The sequence below is a fragment of the Melopsittacus undulatus genome, chromosome 3 (assembly GCF_012275295.1).
Source record: "Melopsittacus undulatus isolate bMelUnd1 chromosome 3, bMelUnd1.mat.Z, whole genome shotgun sequence".
Lineage (NCBI taxonomy): Eukaryota > Metazoa > Chordata > Aves > Psittaciformes > Psittaculidae > Melopsittacus > Melopsittacus undulatus.
Genome location: NC_047529.1, coordinates 93,350,484 through 93,365,038, shown reverse-complemented (window position 1 = coordinate 93,365,038; position 14,555 = coordinate 93,350,484). Strand labels below are relative to the sequence as shown.

The window sequence follows — 14,555 nt, the reverse complement described above, 5'->3', positions numbered from 1 at the left end:
CAGACACATGGTAGTCCCATAGAAGCAAAATACTTTATTAGAAATAGAACTGTGACTCTGATTTTTTCCTTCAAAGATCTAATGTAGAAAAAAACATCAAAACAATTTTTGTGTCCACTTAGCCAGGAAAGGAAGGGATGAGCACTTCTATGGAAGAGGGTGGGCATGCAGAACAGGATGGTGAGCAGGAATGAAAGTTGAGGACCAATACAAAACAATAGCTGCTGATGAGTGATTTTGTGTCTTGAAGTAAATGGCAATCAGGTCTTTCATACTTATTTGTGTGTTCAAACATTAAATTTACCTACATTTTAGAAACTAATCCTTGATTGCATTGTAAATGAATCTTTCTGTACTGTTTTTGTAACAGTTTTCATAAATATTTCAAAACACAAAGATGTATTAGTAAATTCCTGAGTTTACATACTGATCTAAACACAGCTGTACCTCGTGCAATGAAATAATTCACATTTCTCACAGGAGTTTCAAGAGAATATGAGCAGAGTTTAAGTTTGACATTAATTAATTTATATTTCAATTTCAATCCTGGCAAATATTGCAATTAAATGAATTGTATGCAATTAGTTGAACACTTTATTTTAACAAATAATAAATGAAACAGACATATTTTTATCTATGCTTCAGTTTGAGTTTTAGTTTTTTCTTGGCTTGAAGTGCAGAAAACAAAAACCACATAGACTAGGAAGTCCATGGTCCAAGAGAATATTCACCCAACTGAACACCATGACAGTGAGCTCAGTTTTGTTAAAAGAGAGAAAAGCTCTTGCAGTCTTCTCTCCAGGGATCTTCCTTAAGCTTGTTCAATCTACTGCCAAGGGTCAGTCCCTCCTTCCACCTCTCACTCCAGAAATCTGTTACTTTTCTTCTTACTACAGCAATATTCGATTCATTTAGAAGCACCCCATCTCCCTTTTCCTCCATTAAAAATTATTGTCCTCTCGCTTAAATTGGTTCCACTGTTTATGTAGCTTCCCTCTAAATGAGAGAGTCTCACTGGAGAAGTGATCTATTCTTAAAATAGCTACAACAGAAAGTAATTTTGTTATCTGCTGACTCATTTCACAAATGTGACTGAGAATCCAACCATGCAAACAGCTGCACTGGCACAATGGAGGGACAATTACTGCACAGGAAAGGGGAGCCATGTATAAGTAGCTGACCAGCAGTACATTCAGTGGGAATCGGTTTCTTTTCAGGGCAGCTTTCAGACAGAACTAGTCTACATTAGCATGTGCAGTAAGCATTACAGGAGGTAACTTAAAAGGCTATAACTGCACTAGTGAAGTCCTTTTGGATGGGGAGCTACAGAACAATGATGGGTCCCTGCTCACTTCCTCATATGCTGTGTTAGGCTTTCATAGACATGCCCTGCAAGTTAGCAGAACCAGTGTGATCTAGCCAGTACACATTACTGAGAAACAAGGCCATGGAAGTAAAACTCAGCTTGCAAACCTTCTATGGGGTCAACAGGAGGGCACAAAAAATGGTAGACAGAAGCCTCCAGTGAGATTGATGAGATGAGTTATAATGTCAAAGGGAACAAACACTGCTTCAGACAACATGCCCTTTAGCAGCCTCAAATGAAAACTGTCATATCTTAAAACTGTGGTGAACTAGGAAGGAGCTGTTGACAGTATTTGACCAACTCAGCTACCTACTTGATAACACTCTGAGGAACAGTATCTTTTCTAGTCTTCCTAATTGCTCTGTTCTTTATATTCCTGAGGTGACAGCAGATGAATGAAAGGGGGATACTGCCCTTTAACTGAGACACATAATTTCTTTTAAGAATGGAATCACTAGTACATGTTATTTACTTGTATTAATAGGAATAACAAGCAAGATCAGGAAAGAAAACATTTTCCTACATTAATAATGCTGTTTACTTCTCATGTTATATAATGGACCAGTTTGAAGTCCTTTTACTGATGTGGATTTGGTTTTAGTAGATGTGTTCTCTCCCCTTTTTCTGGACTAATGCCAGATTGGTCTGAACATTTGCTGCTTCACTGCTTCACTGGAACATTTGCTGGAACATTTATTCTCTCTGTGCTCCAAATATGCCTCCAGGATTCAGAATCCTGTCACAGAAGACATGAGTACTAACCACATTCAAGAAAGTTTGAAGAAGATGAATTACCTTTCTACATATCTGTTAGCAAATATTTAAGATTCTGTGAAATCATTGACTTAAATCATAATGGGCTCAGTTCAGTGTTCTCTCATCCCATCTAAATAATTATGAAAATATATAGGGCCTTTTGTTGTTGTTTTTTTGTTTGATTGGTTGTTTTGGGGGTTTGTTTTTTTTCTAAGCTTGGTTGTATTTTGTTATGGATTTGGCTGGTTGGTTGGTTGATTTTGGTATTTTTTTTGTGTGTGTGTCTTTTGTTTGTTTGGTTGGTTGTTTTTTGTTGGTTTTTTTTTTAACTCATATCCTCTGACCACAGCTCTATTCTAATTGGATGTTATGGATTTCAACAACTTCTTTGAACATGTGATGCTTTGTCAAATCATTTTCCTTGCTTACACTATTCTGCTGAGATGTCTGTGTCTCAATGGTGTTGAAACCCCCTTGAGAACAATAGCATTTTTGAATGACAAATGCTAGGCCTAGATTAGCATCCTCTGATAAAATAGAAATGAAAAATATAACTCTTGTTTTCTTTCTATACTGCTTTTCTCACACAGAAGTACTCCTTATTCTTTAAAACAGCTTGTCATACCTTCAAGCCTGACTTCAAAATACTCTTGGGTTGTAATATTTGCCAAATTTCTTCAGAACAGTTCGATAACCGGTAAATTAACACAAGTTCATATGTTTATCATATTGACCACTGTCTCTTTCTTTTTCTGCAGTCATATGTTCTTCTTAAATTTAGAATGCATCACAGAAAAGAGTCTGCAATGCTTCTGAGGGCTAATATTAGTCCTGGGATGTGATTTCTGTAACTAGGATTCTTGAGAAATTCCTGAAAATGTCAGTGCCAATGTATAGTGCCAGTAAAAGAAAGATATGTTACAAGTTACTTCACTTGTGCCAGGAATACACAAAGGATACTAAGCAAGTAGAGAGAACTTGTATCAGTCTTAAGCTGCTACTGCTATACTTAGAAATTACTAATTGTTTTTCTTCTACTTTATTGCTCTCAGGAGAACCATACCTGGATTTGAGGAACTAATAGAGTTAGAAGTTGCTGTATCATATAATTTAAAACTGATTACCTCCAGCCTTTATATGTACACATAATTTGGTTTTAACTGTAGCTGTTCCATGAGCTGATAAGACATGATTGGAATTGAAATGGATACAGAATAAGAAGAAAACCATACCACTTTACCATTCAACATAATACTAATGCAAAATGCTACACAGAAAAGTTATTCTAAATTACCATTTGCTACATATTTAAGGCCGCATTCTACTGGATGAAGTCTAACTTTTAGCATAAAAAAAACACTGTACCAAGTTTGCTTTTATCTTTCTGATTTATTATTCTAAATATCAAATATAAGGAAGACGAATTAGGCTGAGTCATGGAAGTGACAAACTCATTAATTTATTCAAATACATTTAAATAAATGATTGAAGTGTAAGGGACTTGAAACATGACTTTTGTAATGGTTACTTCACATTGTAATAATACATTGTAGTGTTTTGAGTACTATATGCGCTATAAATACCTAGCTAAATAACAAAAGTTTGGTGGTTAGTAAAGTGGTTAGTAGATTTATTCCCACTGAATACTTTAGAAATGAGCCTGCAATCAAAGGTTGGATTTTTTTCTTTTAATTGCTAGATGTGACATATGAACACAGCTTCCGCAAATGTTTGCATATGTCACCAAGAAATATATATATTATGATACCTGAATTATTCACCTGCTCTGGTTGTTGATTTTTTAAACTGGATCATCAACACATGTTTCTCAGCTAGACAAGAGATATGGAGATGCAGAAACATAGTGCTCTCTAGTCGGACTGTTGCACCATTATGAGCAGTGTATTAATATAGCACTGAACTCTAAAGCTCAGCTTTTAGTAGATGGATCTCTCAAGCACTGTAACATTATTCTTAATTCTGGGTACAGCTTCATAATAGCCCTTGGTTGATCTAAACTTCACAGTGAAATTTGAGAGTTATGATCCCTTACTGTCTTTTGCCATGCATTCCCACTGCCTCCTGTGACTGTAATTTAGCTCAGGAATAATTTAATTTTGTGCTTAAAGGAAGCAGCAGAGATAAGCACTGGGAATAATGGTGAGAGGCAGGAGGTGAAGATCAATGAATGAACAAGCAATGCAGGATTCCAACTCAAAGATATGTAAATGTTATGGTCCAGAAATAGACTGAAATATTGTTACAAGTAAGGACAATTCTTATACTTTTTCAAATCTTCTTTACAGAGTTCTTGAACACCATATTATTAAGCTTTTGTCATGTTACCCATGCTTTCTGGACTTTTGTGCAGTGAAAGTCAAGACAAATTAAAATGCAGTATTGAGAAAGCTCATCTACTTCTACAATATTCTGATTAGGTAGCTGTTTAGATGGGATAGGAGGTCCTGCATTCCAAGTCTAGCCTCCAGACTCTATACTTTCAAAACTTTTAAGCTGATGAGGGTATTTCTTTCTGCAACTGCTGCTATTCAGAAAACTCTTCTCAAACAGACCTGCTCTAATTTGTCGTCTAGTATTTATCCTCCTTATATTTTTAAAGACAGCAGTGATAGTCCTTGATAATTACCATTTTGCTAGGTTATAAAAATTGCACTCTTCAGTCTCGTTGTGATAGGTTTTCCTCCACCTTTTTCACATTCAACTAATCTTTTTCAGACATGGCTCATATCAACCACACAATTCTAGTAAAACGTGAGGTTTTACTAGTGTTAGATTCAGAGAAGCTAATGCTTTGTTACCTGTAGGACAGATATTTCAACTACCACATGTACCTAGGGCAAGTATTGCTGCATGACTGCCCTATTCCTATACTCTCCATAAGCATTCATTTCTGGTCACTGTTAATGAGGAGATAGTGGGTTAGGCTGACCTTTGGTCTGGCATACCATAGCTAGTCTTATGAAGGAATTTTATGCAGATTTTTCTCTTCCTCTGCTATTTCTGTAAGAATTTTCAGTGTGTGACAGAAACTTTTATTAGTTCTTGTGCAATTGACCTGTACTATTCAGACACTTCATACTGGTTTTATTACTACAGCAGAATCCTCCAGTTTTACCTGTAGGATATACTAACCACATTCTGTTTTATAGGGTCTGATTGTTTAACACAGGAAAGGATGGCCAAACAGTAATAGGAAAGGATGGGAGCCCTGCTAATAATGCAAGGAATAATGTGTATAACCTGGCCAAGACCATCACTGTGACTTGGAAAGGTGCCTTAGAGTAGTTCAACATATTGTTTCTCCTGTTTTATTATATGAGAAGAGAAGGCTGTGTAGAGACCTCATAGCAACATTCCAATATCTGAAAGGGATCTACAAGGATGCTGGAGAGGGACTCTTCATTGGGGACTGTAGTGGTAGGACAAGGGGTAAGAGGTTAAAACTTAAACAACAGAAGTTCAGGCTAGATATAAGCAAGTTCTTTACTGTGAGGGTGTAGAAGCACCAGAACAGGTTGCCCAAAGAAGTGGTAAATGCTCCACACCTGGCAGTGTTCAAGGCCAGGTTGGACAGAGCCTTGGATGACATGGTCTAGGGTGAGGCATCCCTGCCCATGACAGGGAGGTTGGAACTAGATGATCTTAAGGTCCTTTCCAACCCAAGCCATTCTATGATTCTATGGTACTTGATCCCAAATCAGACTGAGCCCTTGATAGATTCCTGCCAGGAAGTATATCTTTTCAGATTAAGGCTTCCAGCAATTAAAAGCAAGATATCTATTTCCTAGAATTTAAGATACCTTCTTAAGAATTATTTAAATTTTAAAGATCCTAACTCAGCTTTACTTGATCTTATTTAACTGGGGAAAAAAAAACACAGCAGTACAATCTCTTGGGGGAAAAAAAATCCAATACTTACCACCAGTGACAATGAGTTTTGCTTTTCTACAGTATGTGAACGCATTGACTCCTTTAGGGACAGAAAATTCCTTTACAGGTCTGTAATCATTAATAAAAGAAAAAATATTAATTAATACAGGTAAGAAACATTAGGAAAATATAGTCTACAGTCATTCCACCTTATTTTTCTATAGTACATAAATAGCTGTTTGCATAATGTATACAGTCTCTTGTTAAAAGCAAATTGATTTATAACAATGACTTATATAGCCTTACAGTGATACTAGCATTAATAAAATAGGAACATACTGCACTTGCCATTAAAATAATAAATCTCTGATTTGAACATCTTAATCCTTTATCAGTCATACTCCAAACAGTATACTAAAATGGTAGCTGTTGCCAAAGTAAGCCCTCACACACATCTCCATGCTTAAAGCAGTTCATCACTGAGGAAAGTATCAAACCAACTGCCTTTGCCCATTCATGGAGATGTATCATGGCCTCTATTTTGCATGAAGTGCTGTTACTTTTCTGCTGCTTATGTATACTTGTATAACGCATAGCCTCTATTTTACCTATTTTGTGTTGTATAACAACATGAAGAGACCACAGGCTTCTGGAACTCCGCTAATTATTCTGTTGTATTCACCAACGAAGCACAGGAATTCAAACAGCTAACACAGACCGGGATTATCTCAGTGTCCCTTCCAAACCCATCCTTTGAGCAACTTCTGCTCATCTCTCCATGTTGCCTACATTCCTACTAATAAGTGAATATTTTCTTGATCTTTCAGCAATAGCATGACTAACACCAGTGTCTCCCAGGAAACAGTGACTGTCAATGTAAATAGGCTGTACAGAATTAAAAGGATACACATTTAATTTTTTTCTTTGAAATCCTGACAAATAGGTAGTTCATTTATTCCAGGCTAAGTTGTAACCATAAATATTGAAAACATTACTGATAACAGTAAACTTGACAAAAGACTCTGGTAACTTTGAAGATTAATGAAAGAGCTTGTTCTTTCTAGGCAGGTGTAAATAAAAGGCTGTTCACTCCCTATTATACAGAAGAAGCAAAGCCTTCTTTCCAGACCTCTAACAGAGGAGTCTAAATTTTCTTAATGATATAAAATAGCAACTAATTGATATACATGTGTGCAGATTTCATGAGGATTTATTATCTTTTTTTCCTTCATTCTTTAATTTAATACTTTTCTATGACCCTCTACTGGCTCTTTAATGAATGGTCTTGATACTCTTCCAACATCAGTATGAATAAGGGCCTCTGGCAGCATGAAGTCCTGCCCAAGTCATGGCCTTGCAACAGAAGCACCCTATAATCCCATCTACACACACCACCCCACCCCCCATTTTAGATACAAGAAAAGATTATAACTGCTTATCAGCTATTATCCAGAAAGGAACTTGACAGTCACAGGAGATAAGATCATTGTATCCCTCTTCAAGCACAATAGCAATTGCTTGCTGCAATGTTAACTGGGGAAATTTATTTTTTTGGCACCAGTAAGTCATGTATTTCAAGTACAATTATGTATGAAATGGGCATTTCAAAGTAATTTATCCATGCCTATTTTTAGGGCTATTAATTTCATTTTAACAGCTGTGTAATTTTTCAGTTGTCTAAATATAATTTCATTGATGTGTTGCATGAAACTACTTAGAGAAATGTATTTATTCAGTTGGAGACAAAATTATCATCAATGTTAAATGAAAAGGACCTACCAAGATATTTAATGTTCGGTATTACAATGTATGGTGGTAGCATATACTATTTTGACCATACTTTTGGCTCTGCAGTCTTTGTTTCCTTTCTCCTCAAATTAATTCCAAAACTCTTAACAAAATCAAATGGGGTTTCTCAGCTTTTCTCCTTACACAGTATATGACCTTGAACAAGCTGTATTTCATATTTCACTTTCCTAACCCCAACAGACATGCAATGCTGATAAAAACTGAAATTATTAGATTGATGCAAGAATTATTATGTGAGTATTTATGGCTATGTTATACAAGACATTAACTGGATTATCATAATTGTTGTTACTAGCCTTCAAAATCTATTTTTCTCTGGATGTACCTTATAGAGGAATTGTGAAACTGAGCTGATGTTTACAATGCTTTGAGATATTTGAATGAACAGTTATATCTATAAGTTATTTAAAGTTCTTCTTTACATCCAATTGTCTTTGTATTATCTATTTTCTAATTGGGCTATAAACTATTTTAAAATCATAGACTAGCAAGGCTTGGAATCATCTGTAACACTGATGGCCATATGAATAAGGAGGCCACAACCTTTTTCCTGCATAGTAAATCAGTTTCACAGCTCTCAGAATAAATTGTTTTGTTGGTTGAAGCTTGTGTAACTGAAATGGTGAAACTAAAACCATAAATTAAACTTAAATATATTTTTGTGTGCATATACGTTTTTAATGAATGGATACATGATATACATGTAACAAAGCAATCATTCTTCTAAAATTAGCCTGCTGAGGAAAAGTTGGAGCAAACAACACTGCTAACACAACTTATTTTTACGGGCTGTGAGTAATAAACATATATGAATACTTGTCTCCTACATCAAAAGCTAACAAACAAAACTGTTACACATTTAAGCAGTTGTATTTTTGTTTGTATTAACAATACTTATAGAAAAGACAACTTCCATACAACAGGATGGCACCTTGCAAGGCACTGATCTCATGCAAAGTTATACAGCAAAAGGTCTTTTTTTTCAGAAGAAAAATATACTTACAAGTATATACTTATAAGTTGTCATATACTTACAAGTTGTCCTCTAGTCGCTTTACATCATCCAAAACAAATGAACAAATGCTGTCTGAGGAGCAGGATCCAAAACAATTTAGGTCAGAAATATACTTAACTTTCATAACCCAGTCATCATGTAGCTTGCGTTTAACACTAGGGATATAAATTGAGATGTTATTGGGATACACTAGCATCAACTGCAATATGTCCACAGGGAGACAGGGATTTTCACTGTTAGACTGTACATAACCTATGCTAAAATTCAATATCCAGGGCAGATGCAGAGCCAAAAGCAAGCAGAACTAAAATTAGGATTGTATATGCACTTCTATTTGCAATTATGCTTCCATCTACTAAGGCACAATAAAGCTGTGCTTCTGTCAAACTGGATAACAGCAATTGTGAATTCATCCATGGAAGTTTAAAGTTCTCTTGTGAGATCCCCTACTGGTAATGATGGCAGTTCCTTCACACAACAGTAAGCAAATCATACTTACTGCAGTTTGAAAATTTTTTTTGGTAGGTGGGGTTAGTTTATACAAAAAAGCTAATCCTCCATTTACACAGGAGAAAACCGAAACAGAAAACCAAAATTGCTAGACTGATACTATTTTACCAAAAGCAACTTACATGTGAAAAGTTTTGGAGTCCAAGACCTGAAGTTGTGATTCTCTTTTGCCTTTACATTTTTTTAATGCCAAGTGATCACTGGTCACAGTAAGCAAATAAACATAACCCTTATCATCTCCCATTAGGATAGTATCCATAGCCACTTGCTTTGGCATGGTCACAGTGCAAACACAGAGCAGGCAATTTTCCATTGGTTTGATGACAAAGCAAATATTCTGCGAAATACGGTAGGTAGTTCATTAGATATTTCATACAAGCCCTTAAGTTAACTGAACATCATGCTTATCTACTCACATCACCATTCAATTCTTGACTTTGTTTTTTCAAGCTCCCCCGTGATACTTTTTCCTGCTATTAGAAACTCACAGAAGATCATTACTAAGTGAAGTTAAATGCAGATTTCAAGGATTTCATTGAGGCTTTATTTCATAGGTTACCTTTCCCATTTCAGTGAGGAAATATTAGTTACAAATTTTAGTGAGGATCTCACCATACTAAGTGGGATGGTGTATTTGCTAAGATTCTCTATGGTTTCCTGTTCAAAAATAAGATGCTGTCTAGAAGAAAATGGGAAATAGACAAATTAAAAAATTATTGACCATTAATGCAGCAATAACACAGAGAAAGAAATTATATTTGAGTCTTAATTATTAATAGAGCCTGGAAGAACCAAGTGTACTTATGTGGGCAGGTGTTTCAATTTTCAGGAACTGAGATAGTGGGAATGAATACAGCTGCAAGCCACTGTGGCATTTTGCTAGACTGAGAAGGTCTGGGAATGAGATTCTGGGTCATCTGCATTATGCCGTTCACTGCTTCTACTGCCTGACTCCATCTGTTATTTGATTAAACCATCCATGCCAACCCAAACTGGCAATTGTTCACAGGCCATAGAAATTAACTGCTGCAGTGTTGTCCATGTAGCAGAAACATTAAGGAGACATAACAGATATAGAACTGCCTATATGTTATTTCTGTGGTTTTGAATGAGAACTGCTCGTATTCAGTTATACTCAGGAGACTTTCAACTCTTGCTGATGTAATGATTGGAAGAAACCTGGAGAATAATGAGTGCAGAATAAATTTTTGAGCCTTACAAATTGGACTGACAGAAAAGCTTCCATTCACCTGTCTGAGCATGTGGAGCATCTTTTTATTATTGTGAACAACAACAAAAAACTGTAAGACTTGAGCTTATTCTAAAAATATTTACTTTGCTTATTTTCTCAGACAAATCAGAACTGCTGAGAAAAGTCCAAGGAACAGGAGGAAAAAGCTAAGGTATGGGTCAGAAAACCTTATAAAAATTTTATTTTGTAATAAGGCACTCAAGAAAACTTTAGTGGTTTGGACATGCATTATCAATATAAAGATGCTTTTGCTTTTGGAAAGTCCTGGACAAAATGCAGGATATGAAGAAATATTTTCTTTAAATCAGAGAGTTACCTCTAAAGATTCTCTGTTAAATTCCTTGGAAAATCTGGCCCTTGATTCCTAATCCATTCTGAGATATACATATGCAGGTGCACATGCATTAGATATACACGTGTCCACATATACACTAGGTATACATAGAAAATAATTTCTTTGGGGGTTTGTTTGCAACATAGCATAGAATTTTCCTCTTTATTCTAAATTTTTAAGACTCTCTAATAATCCTATATGGTGCAAAGTATAAATTACACTGTTTCATGCAGTTCCTACAAAGAAAAAAGTTAATGTCATCATCCTGTTAGAACAAAAGAAAGTGAATTTATATTGAAAACAAAGACTAATCTTTTTCAGGCTTCCTCTTTGACATTCACCTGACCCAACATAATACCTGACTTTTATAGTTCCAGATGATGACTGTCCTTTCAGTTACAGCCACGACACATTTCAGTTGAGGGAGGAAATCACACCCAGTGATCCAAGCAGTATCCTGATGAAAATGAAAAAGCTAGCTAAAGAAGGATTTTCTCTACACCTCTATATACAGATCTTAATGCAAAATGATTTCTCCTGCAAATTCTAAGACTAGAGACTCAAATTCACTACTACATTGGCCAGAATTTTGGGTTTGGTTTGGATTTTTTTTAAACATTAATAGCTGGGGGTTTTTCCTCCAAAAATGTAATGGACCCTCCTAAATGACAGTGAGATTGAAATGGAATATGGTCCACTTGCTGTGTCTGCAATGGCATAATTAACTAGTACTTTAACATAATTCAAAACATTTATAAAATAACACTGACTGAAACATCTTTCTTTTCAGGATTAAAGTGACAAACATTCAATACAGATTTAAACAGCACTGTTATTGCAGTTCTTAAAGTCAGCTATAGCCCCTTGTAATCTCTACAAATTAGTTCCAGTGGAAGTATTTGCCAAATAATTAAAACAGGGGCCTATGTTGCTGAAGATACAGTTTACATCCACAAAGTGAGTTCAGAAGCAAAAATCACAATACTAAACCCATAGTGAACTGAATGCAGCTGATGACACTTCTACTTTTATTTCCATTATTGAATGCAAAATTGCTTGACAGAGTGATGTCAACACTTGCAGGAGAAATTTTCTTTCCTTCCTAATGGCCTGTGGGCAAGTGGTAATACATTTAAAAGAATTTCAACTCTGCTGTTTTCAACAATAACATGTAGAAAATTTAGATACCTTGTGGTAAAAAAAGATACCTTGTGGATTGCTTAGTAACTCTGTGGAAGACTTTGTTAACTGTGGATTTTTGGGGTCCTTAAAATAGTGTGCAGAGAACAATGACTGGTTGACAATTACTGATGTGGAAAAGCTGATTTTACACTTCTAATTCAGCCACTATTTTGTAGTGTTGGCTTGTGATGATGCAGTCAAAGTACAGAGCTGCATCTTGCAAAGGTCTTCCTGCCTAGCAAATGTGCTGAGATGGTAGAGAGGCAAAAGGAAAATCAAAGGAGAATCTTTGCATTTGAGTTCTTACAAAGTCTAAGAGACAGATATCCCTTTGCTTTCTTTTTGTGTTGTAGTTGAATTTTAGGCAATAAAACAAGCCCTGGAGAAAGGACTTAAAATATTGATACTAAAAAATTTATTTCACATACTTGCCTAGAAATACAACCAAGAATCTATGATATTACTTCGAAATTATTAAACAGAACAAATCACATTACAGGACAGTGACTTGAGAAGGCATGACTAGTCCTTATGTACAGATCGAATGTCTCCTCTCTGATGAAAACTTATATGCAGTCCTGGTAACTGAATCTTTCCAAGTCAGTCTGTATACGCCTTGAGAGGAAACTTATCACAGCTGAACATAAAGTATTTCTCACCTATCTGGGAGAAGCAGCTCAGTTAACTTGCGAATATAACCTTGGAAGTTAGAAGAAAGTCCAGTGCGTGACAATAGTTAAGTAAGAATGAATGGGAAAGGCTAGATATTAGCTTGGCAACTCAAGGGAAATATCATCATACTTAAATGTATTTTAGGCATGTTAGCTCAAGGCTAATATTCCGTTTTCCCATACTGAAGGTCAAATTCACATACTTTGAGAACATAGGACAGAGTGAAAATGGCTGTTATTATCCAGGCTGGCAGGGGATATGCTCTTGGGACACAATTTACTAATTCTAACAGAGGAATTAAGCAAAATATTGGAACAATGATGTTCACATGTCCAGGATTGAGCTACTGTTTTACAGACATGTTTCTTTAAATGTTTCAAAGAGCAAGCATTTTCCTCTAACCTCTGCCTCAAGGCCTACTCTCAAAGTCTACTCTCCTGAAGCTTTCTTCTAGAGGAGCTATAAGTAGCCTCTTCAACATCCTGTGAAATCCTGTCTTTTTCTTCTCATCCCATGTCTACCTGGAGGTAAAAATGCACTGGGTATTTACAGGGTGCTCGCACATGACACAAAGACTTCTGAGTTTTTCCTTCGGCTGAGATCAGAGCTCTTTCCAGAGGATAGAATAACTGAATAGAGAAAGCTAGATCCTTTCTCACTGATGGTGGAAATGGATGACAGGGACCCTTTGCCCCTTTCAAAATCTGATATAGCCACTTGAGTCCATTAATTAATTTTAGATTTTCATACAGAGAGTTAAATGAGATTCAACTTGTTACACCCAGGAAAAATTGAGAAACATTTAACTTTCTATAACTAAGCAACTAAACTTTACAAAATTTAGGTAGCTTCTTAATTACATTAGAAACTAAGTTATTCTATATACTTACACTTTTCAGGGCTTAGTATACACTTACACTTTTCAGGGAAGCAGAATCTCTGCCTCCCACCAATCTACAGAATAATTTTAGCTCCAGTTTTATTATACAATTCTGGATAACAGTTTCTCCCTCACTATTCTCTCCATGTAGCTAATGATGCTAAGTCACCAAACAGGGTAAGGCCACAGGCTTCAACTTCCCTGTCTTGTCACAGCATCTGTGACTACAAAATCACACTGTCAAACCAGAACTTGTCAACTCTTAGCTGGTAGGCACCCACACATTGCTAGGGAAAGGTACATCAATGCTTAACATGTTCTCAGGGAAAACTCTTCTTCCATTGGTTTGAGGACTATTACTCTCCTAAAGAATTAACAGTGAAAGGGTAACAGATGTTGGAATAACTTGCACCTTCCGTTCTGTCTGGTTTCACTCCAAATAGGAACAAGTCTATGTAATTCATCAAGGGAAAGGCCTCCTTGCAGTTAAATAAACATTTGAAAACCAGTCAGAGAAAATTGAGTTGATCTTTCTTTTCCAGTGAAGCATCCAAGCCATTGTACTGTAGCATCCACTGGCTTAGAGACATGATTGTCATTAAGATATTATTTCACTAAAAAGGAGAGGAAAACTGGCAGAAATTACAACCTAATAAGTATTAGGCCCACTTCTGGCTTGAAGAGTAAACAAGAATGCCTGTTCATATGAAGTTTTTTTTAGAGGATCTATACAAAGGCTACATACATCAACTTAGGTCTAATACATATACAAATAAAACCATACAATGTACACATTCGTATTTTCCATACAGCGTCTGAATGTGAACTTTGAGTGAAAGACAAAATACTCCAAGATGAAATACTCCAAGAGGGGCAAAATGCTGGCCT

At 35.9% G+C, this 14,555-nt stretch overlaps 1 protein-coding gene across 1 annotated transcript in view; it reads right to left on the bottom strand.

Moving 5' to 3' along the window:
- Window positions 1–14,555, bottom strand: part of WDR64 (WD repeat domain 64) — a 62,496-nt gene that overhangs the window by 36,635 nt on the left and 11,306 nt on the right. The window contains exons 6-10 of the mRNA XM_031046241.2: window positions 11,292–11,390; window positions 9,812–9,820; window positions 9,470–9,684; window positions 8,858–8,992; window positions 6,063–6,142 (exon numbers count right to left, since the gene is read on the bottom strand). Of these exons, the coding sequence (XP_030902101.2) occupies window positions 6,063–6,142; window positions 8,858–8,992; window positions 9,470–9,684; window positions 9,812–9,820; window positions 11,292–11,390 (538 nt within the window). The remainder of the gene's footprint in view (window positions 1–6,062; window positions 6,143–8,857; window positions 8,993–9,469; window positions 9,685–9,811; window positions 9,821–11,291; window positions 11,391–14,555) is intronic.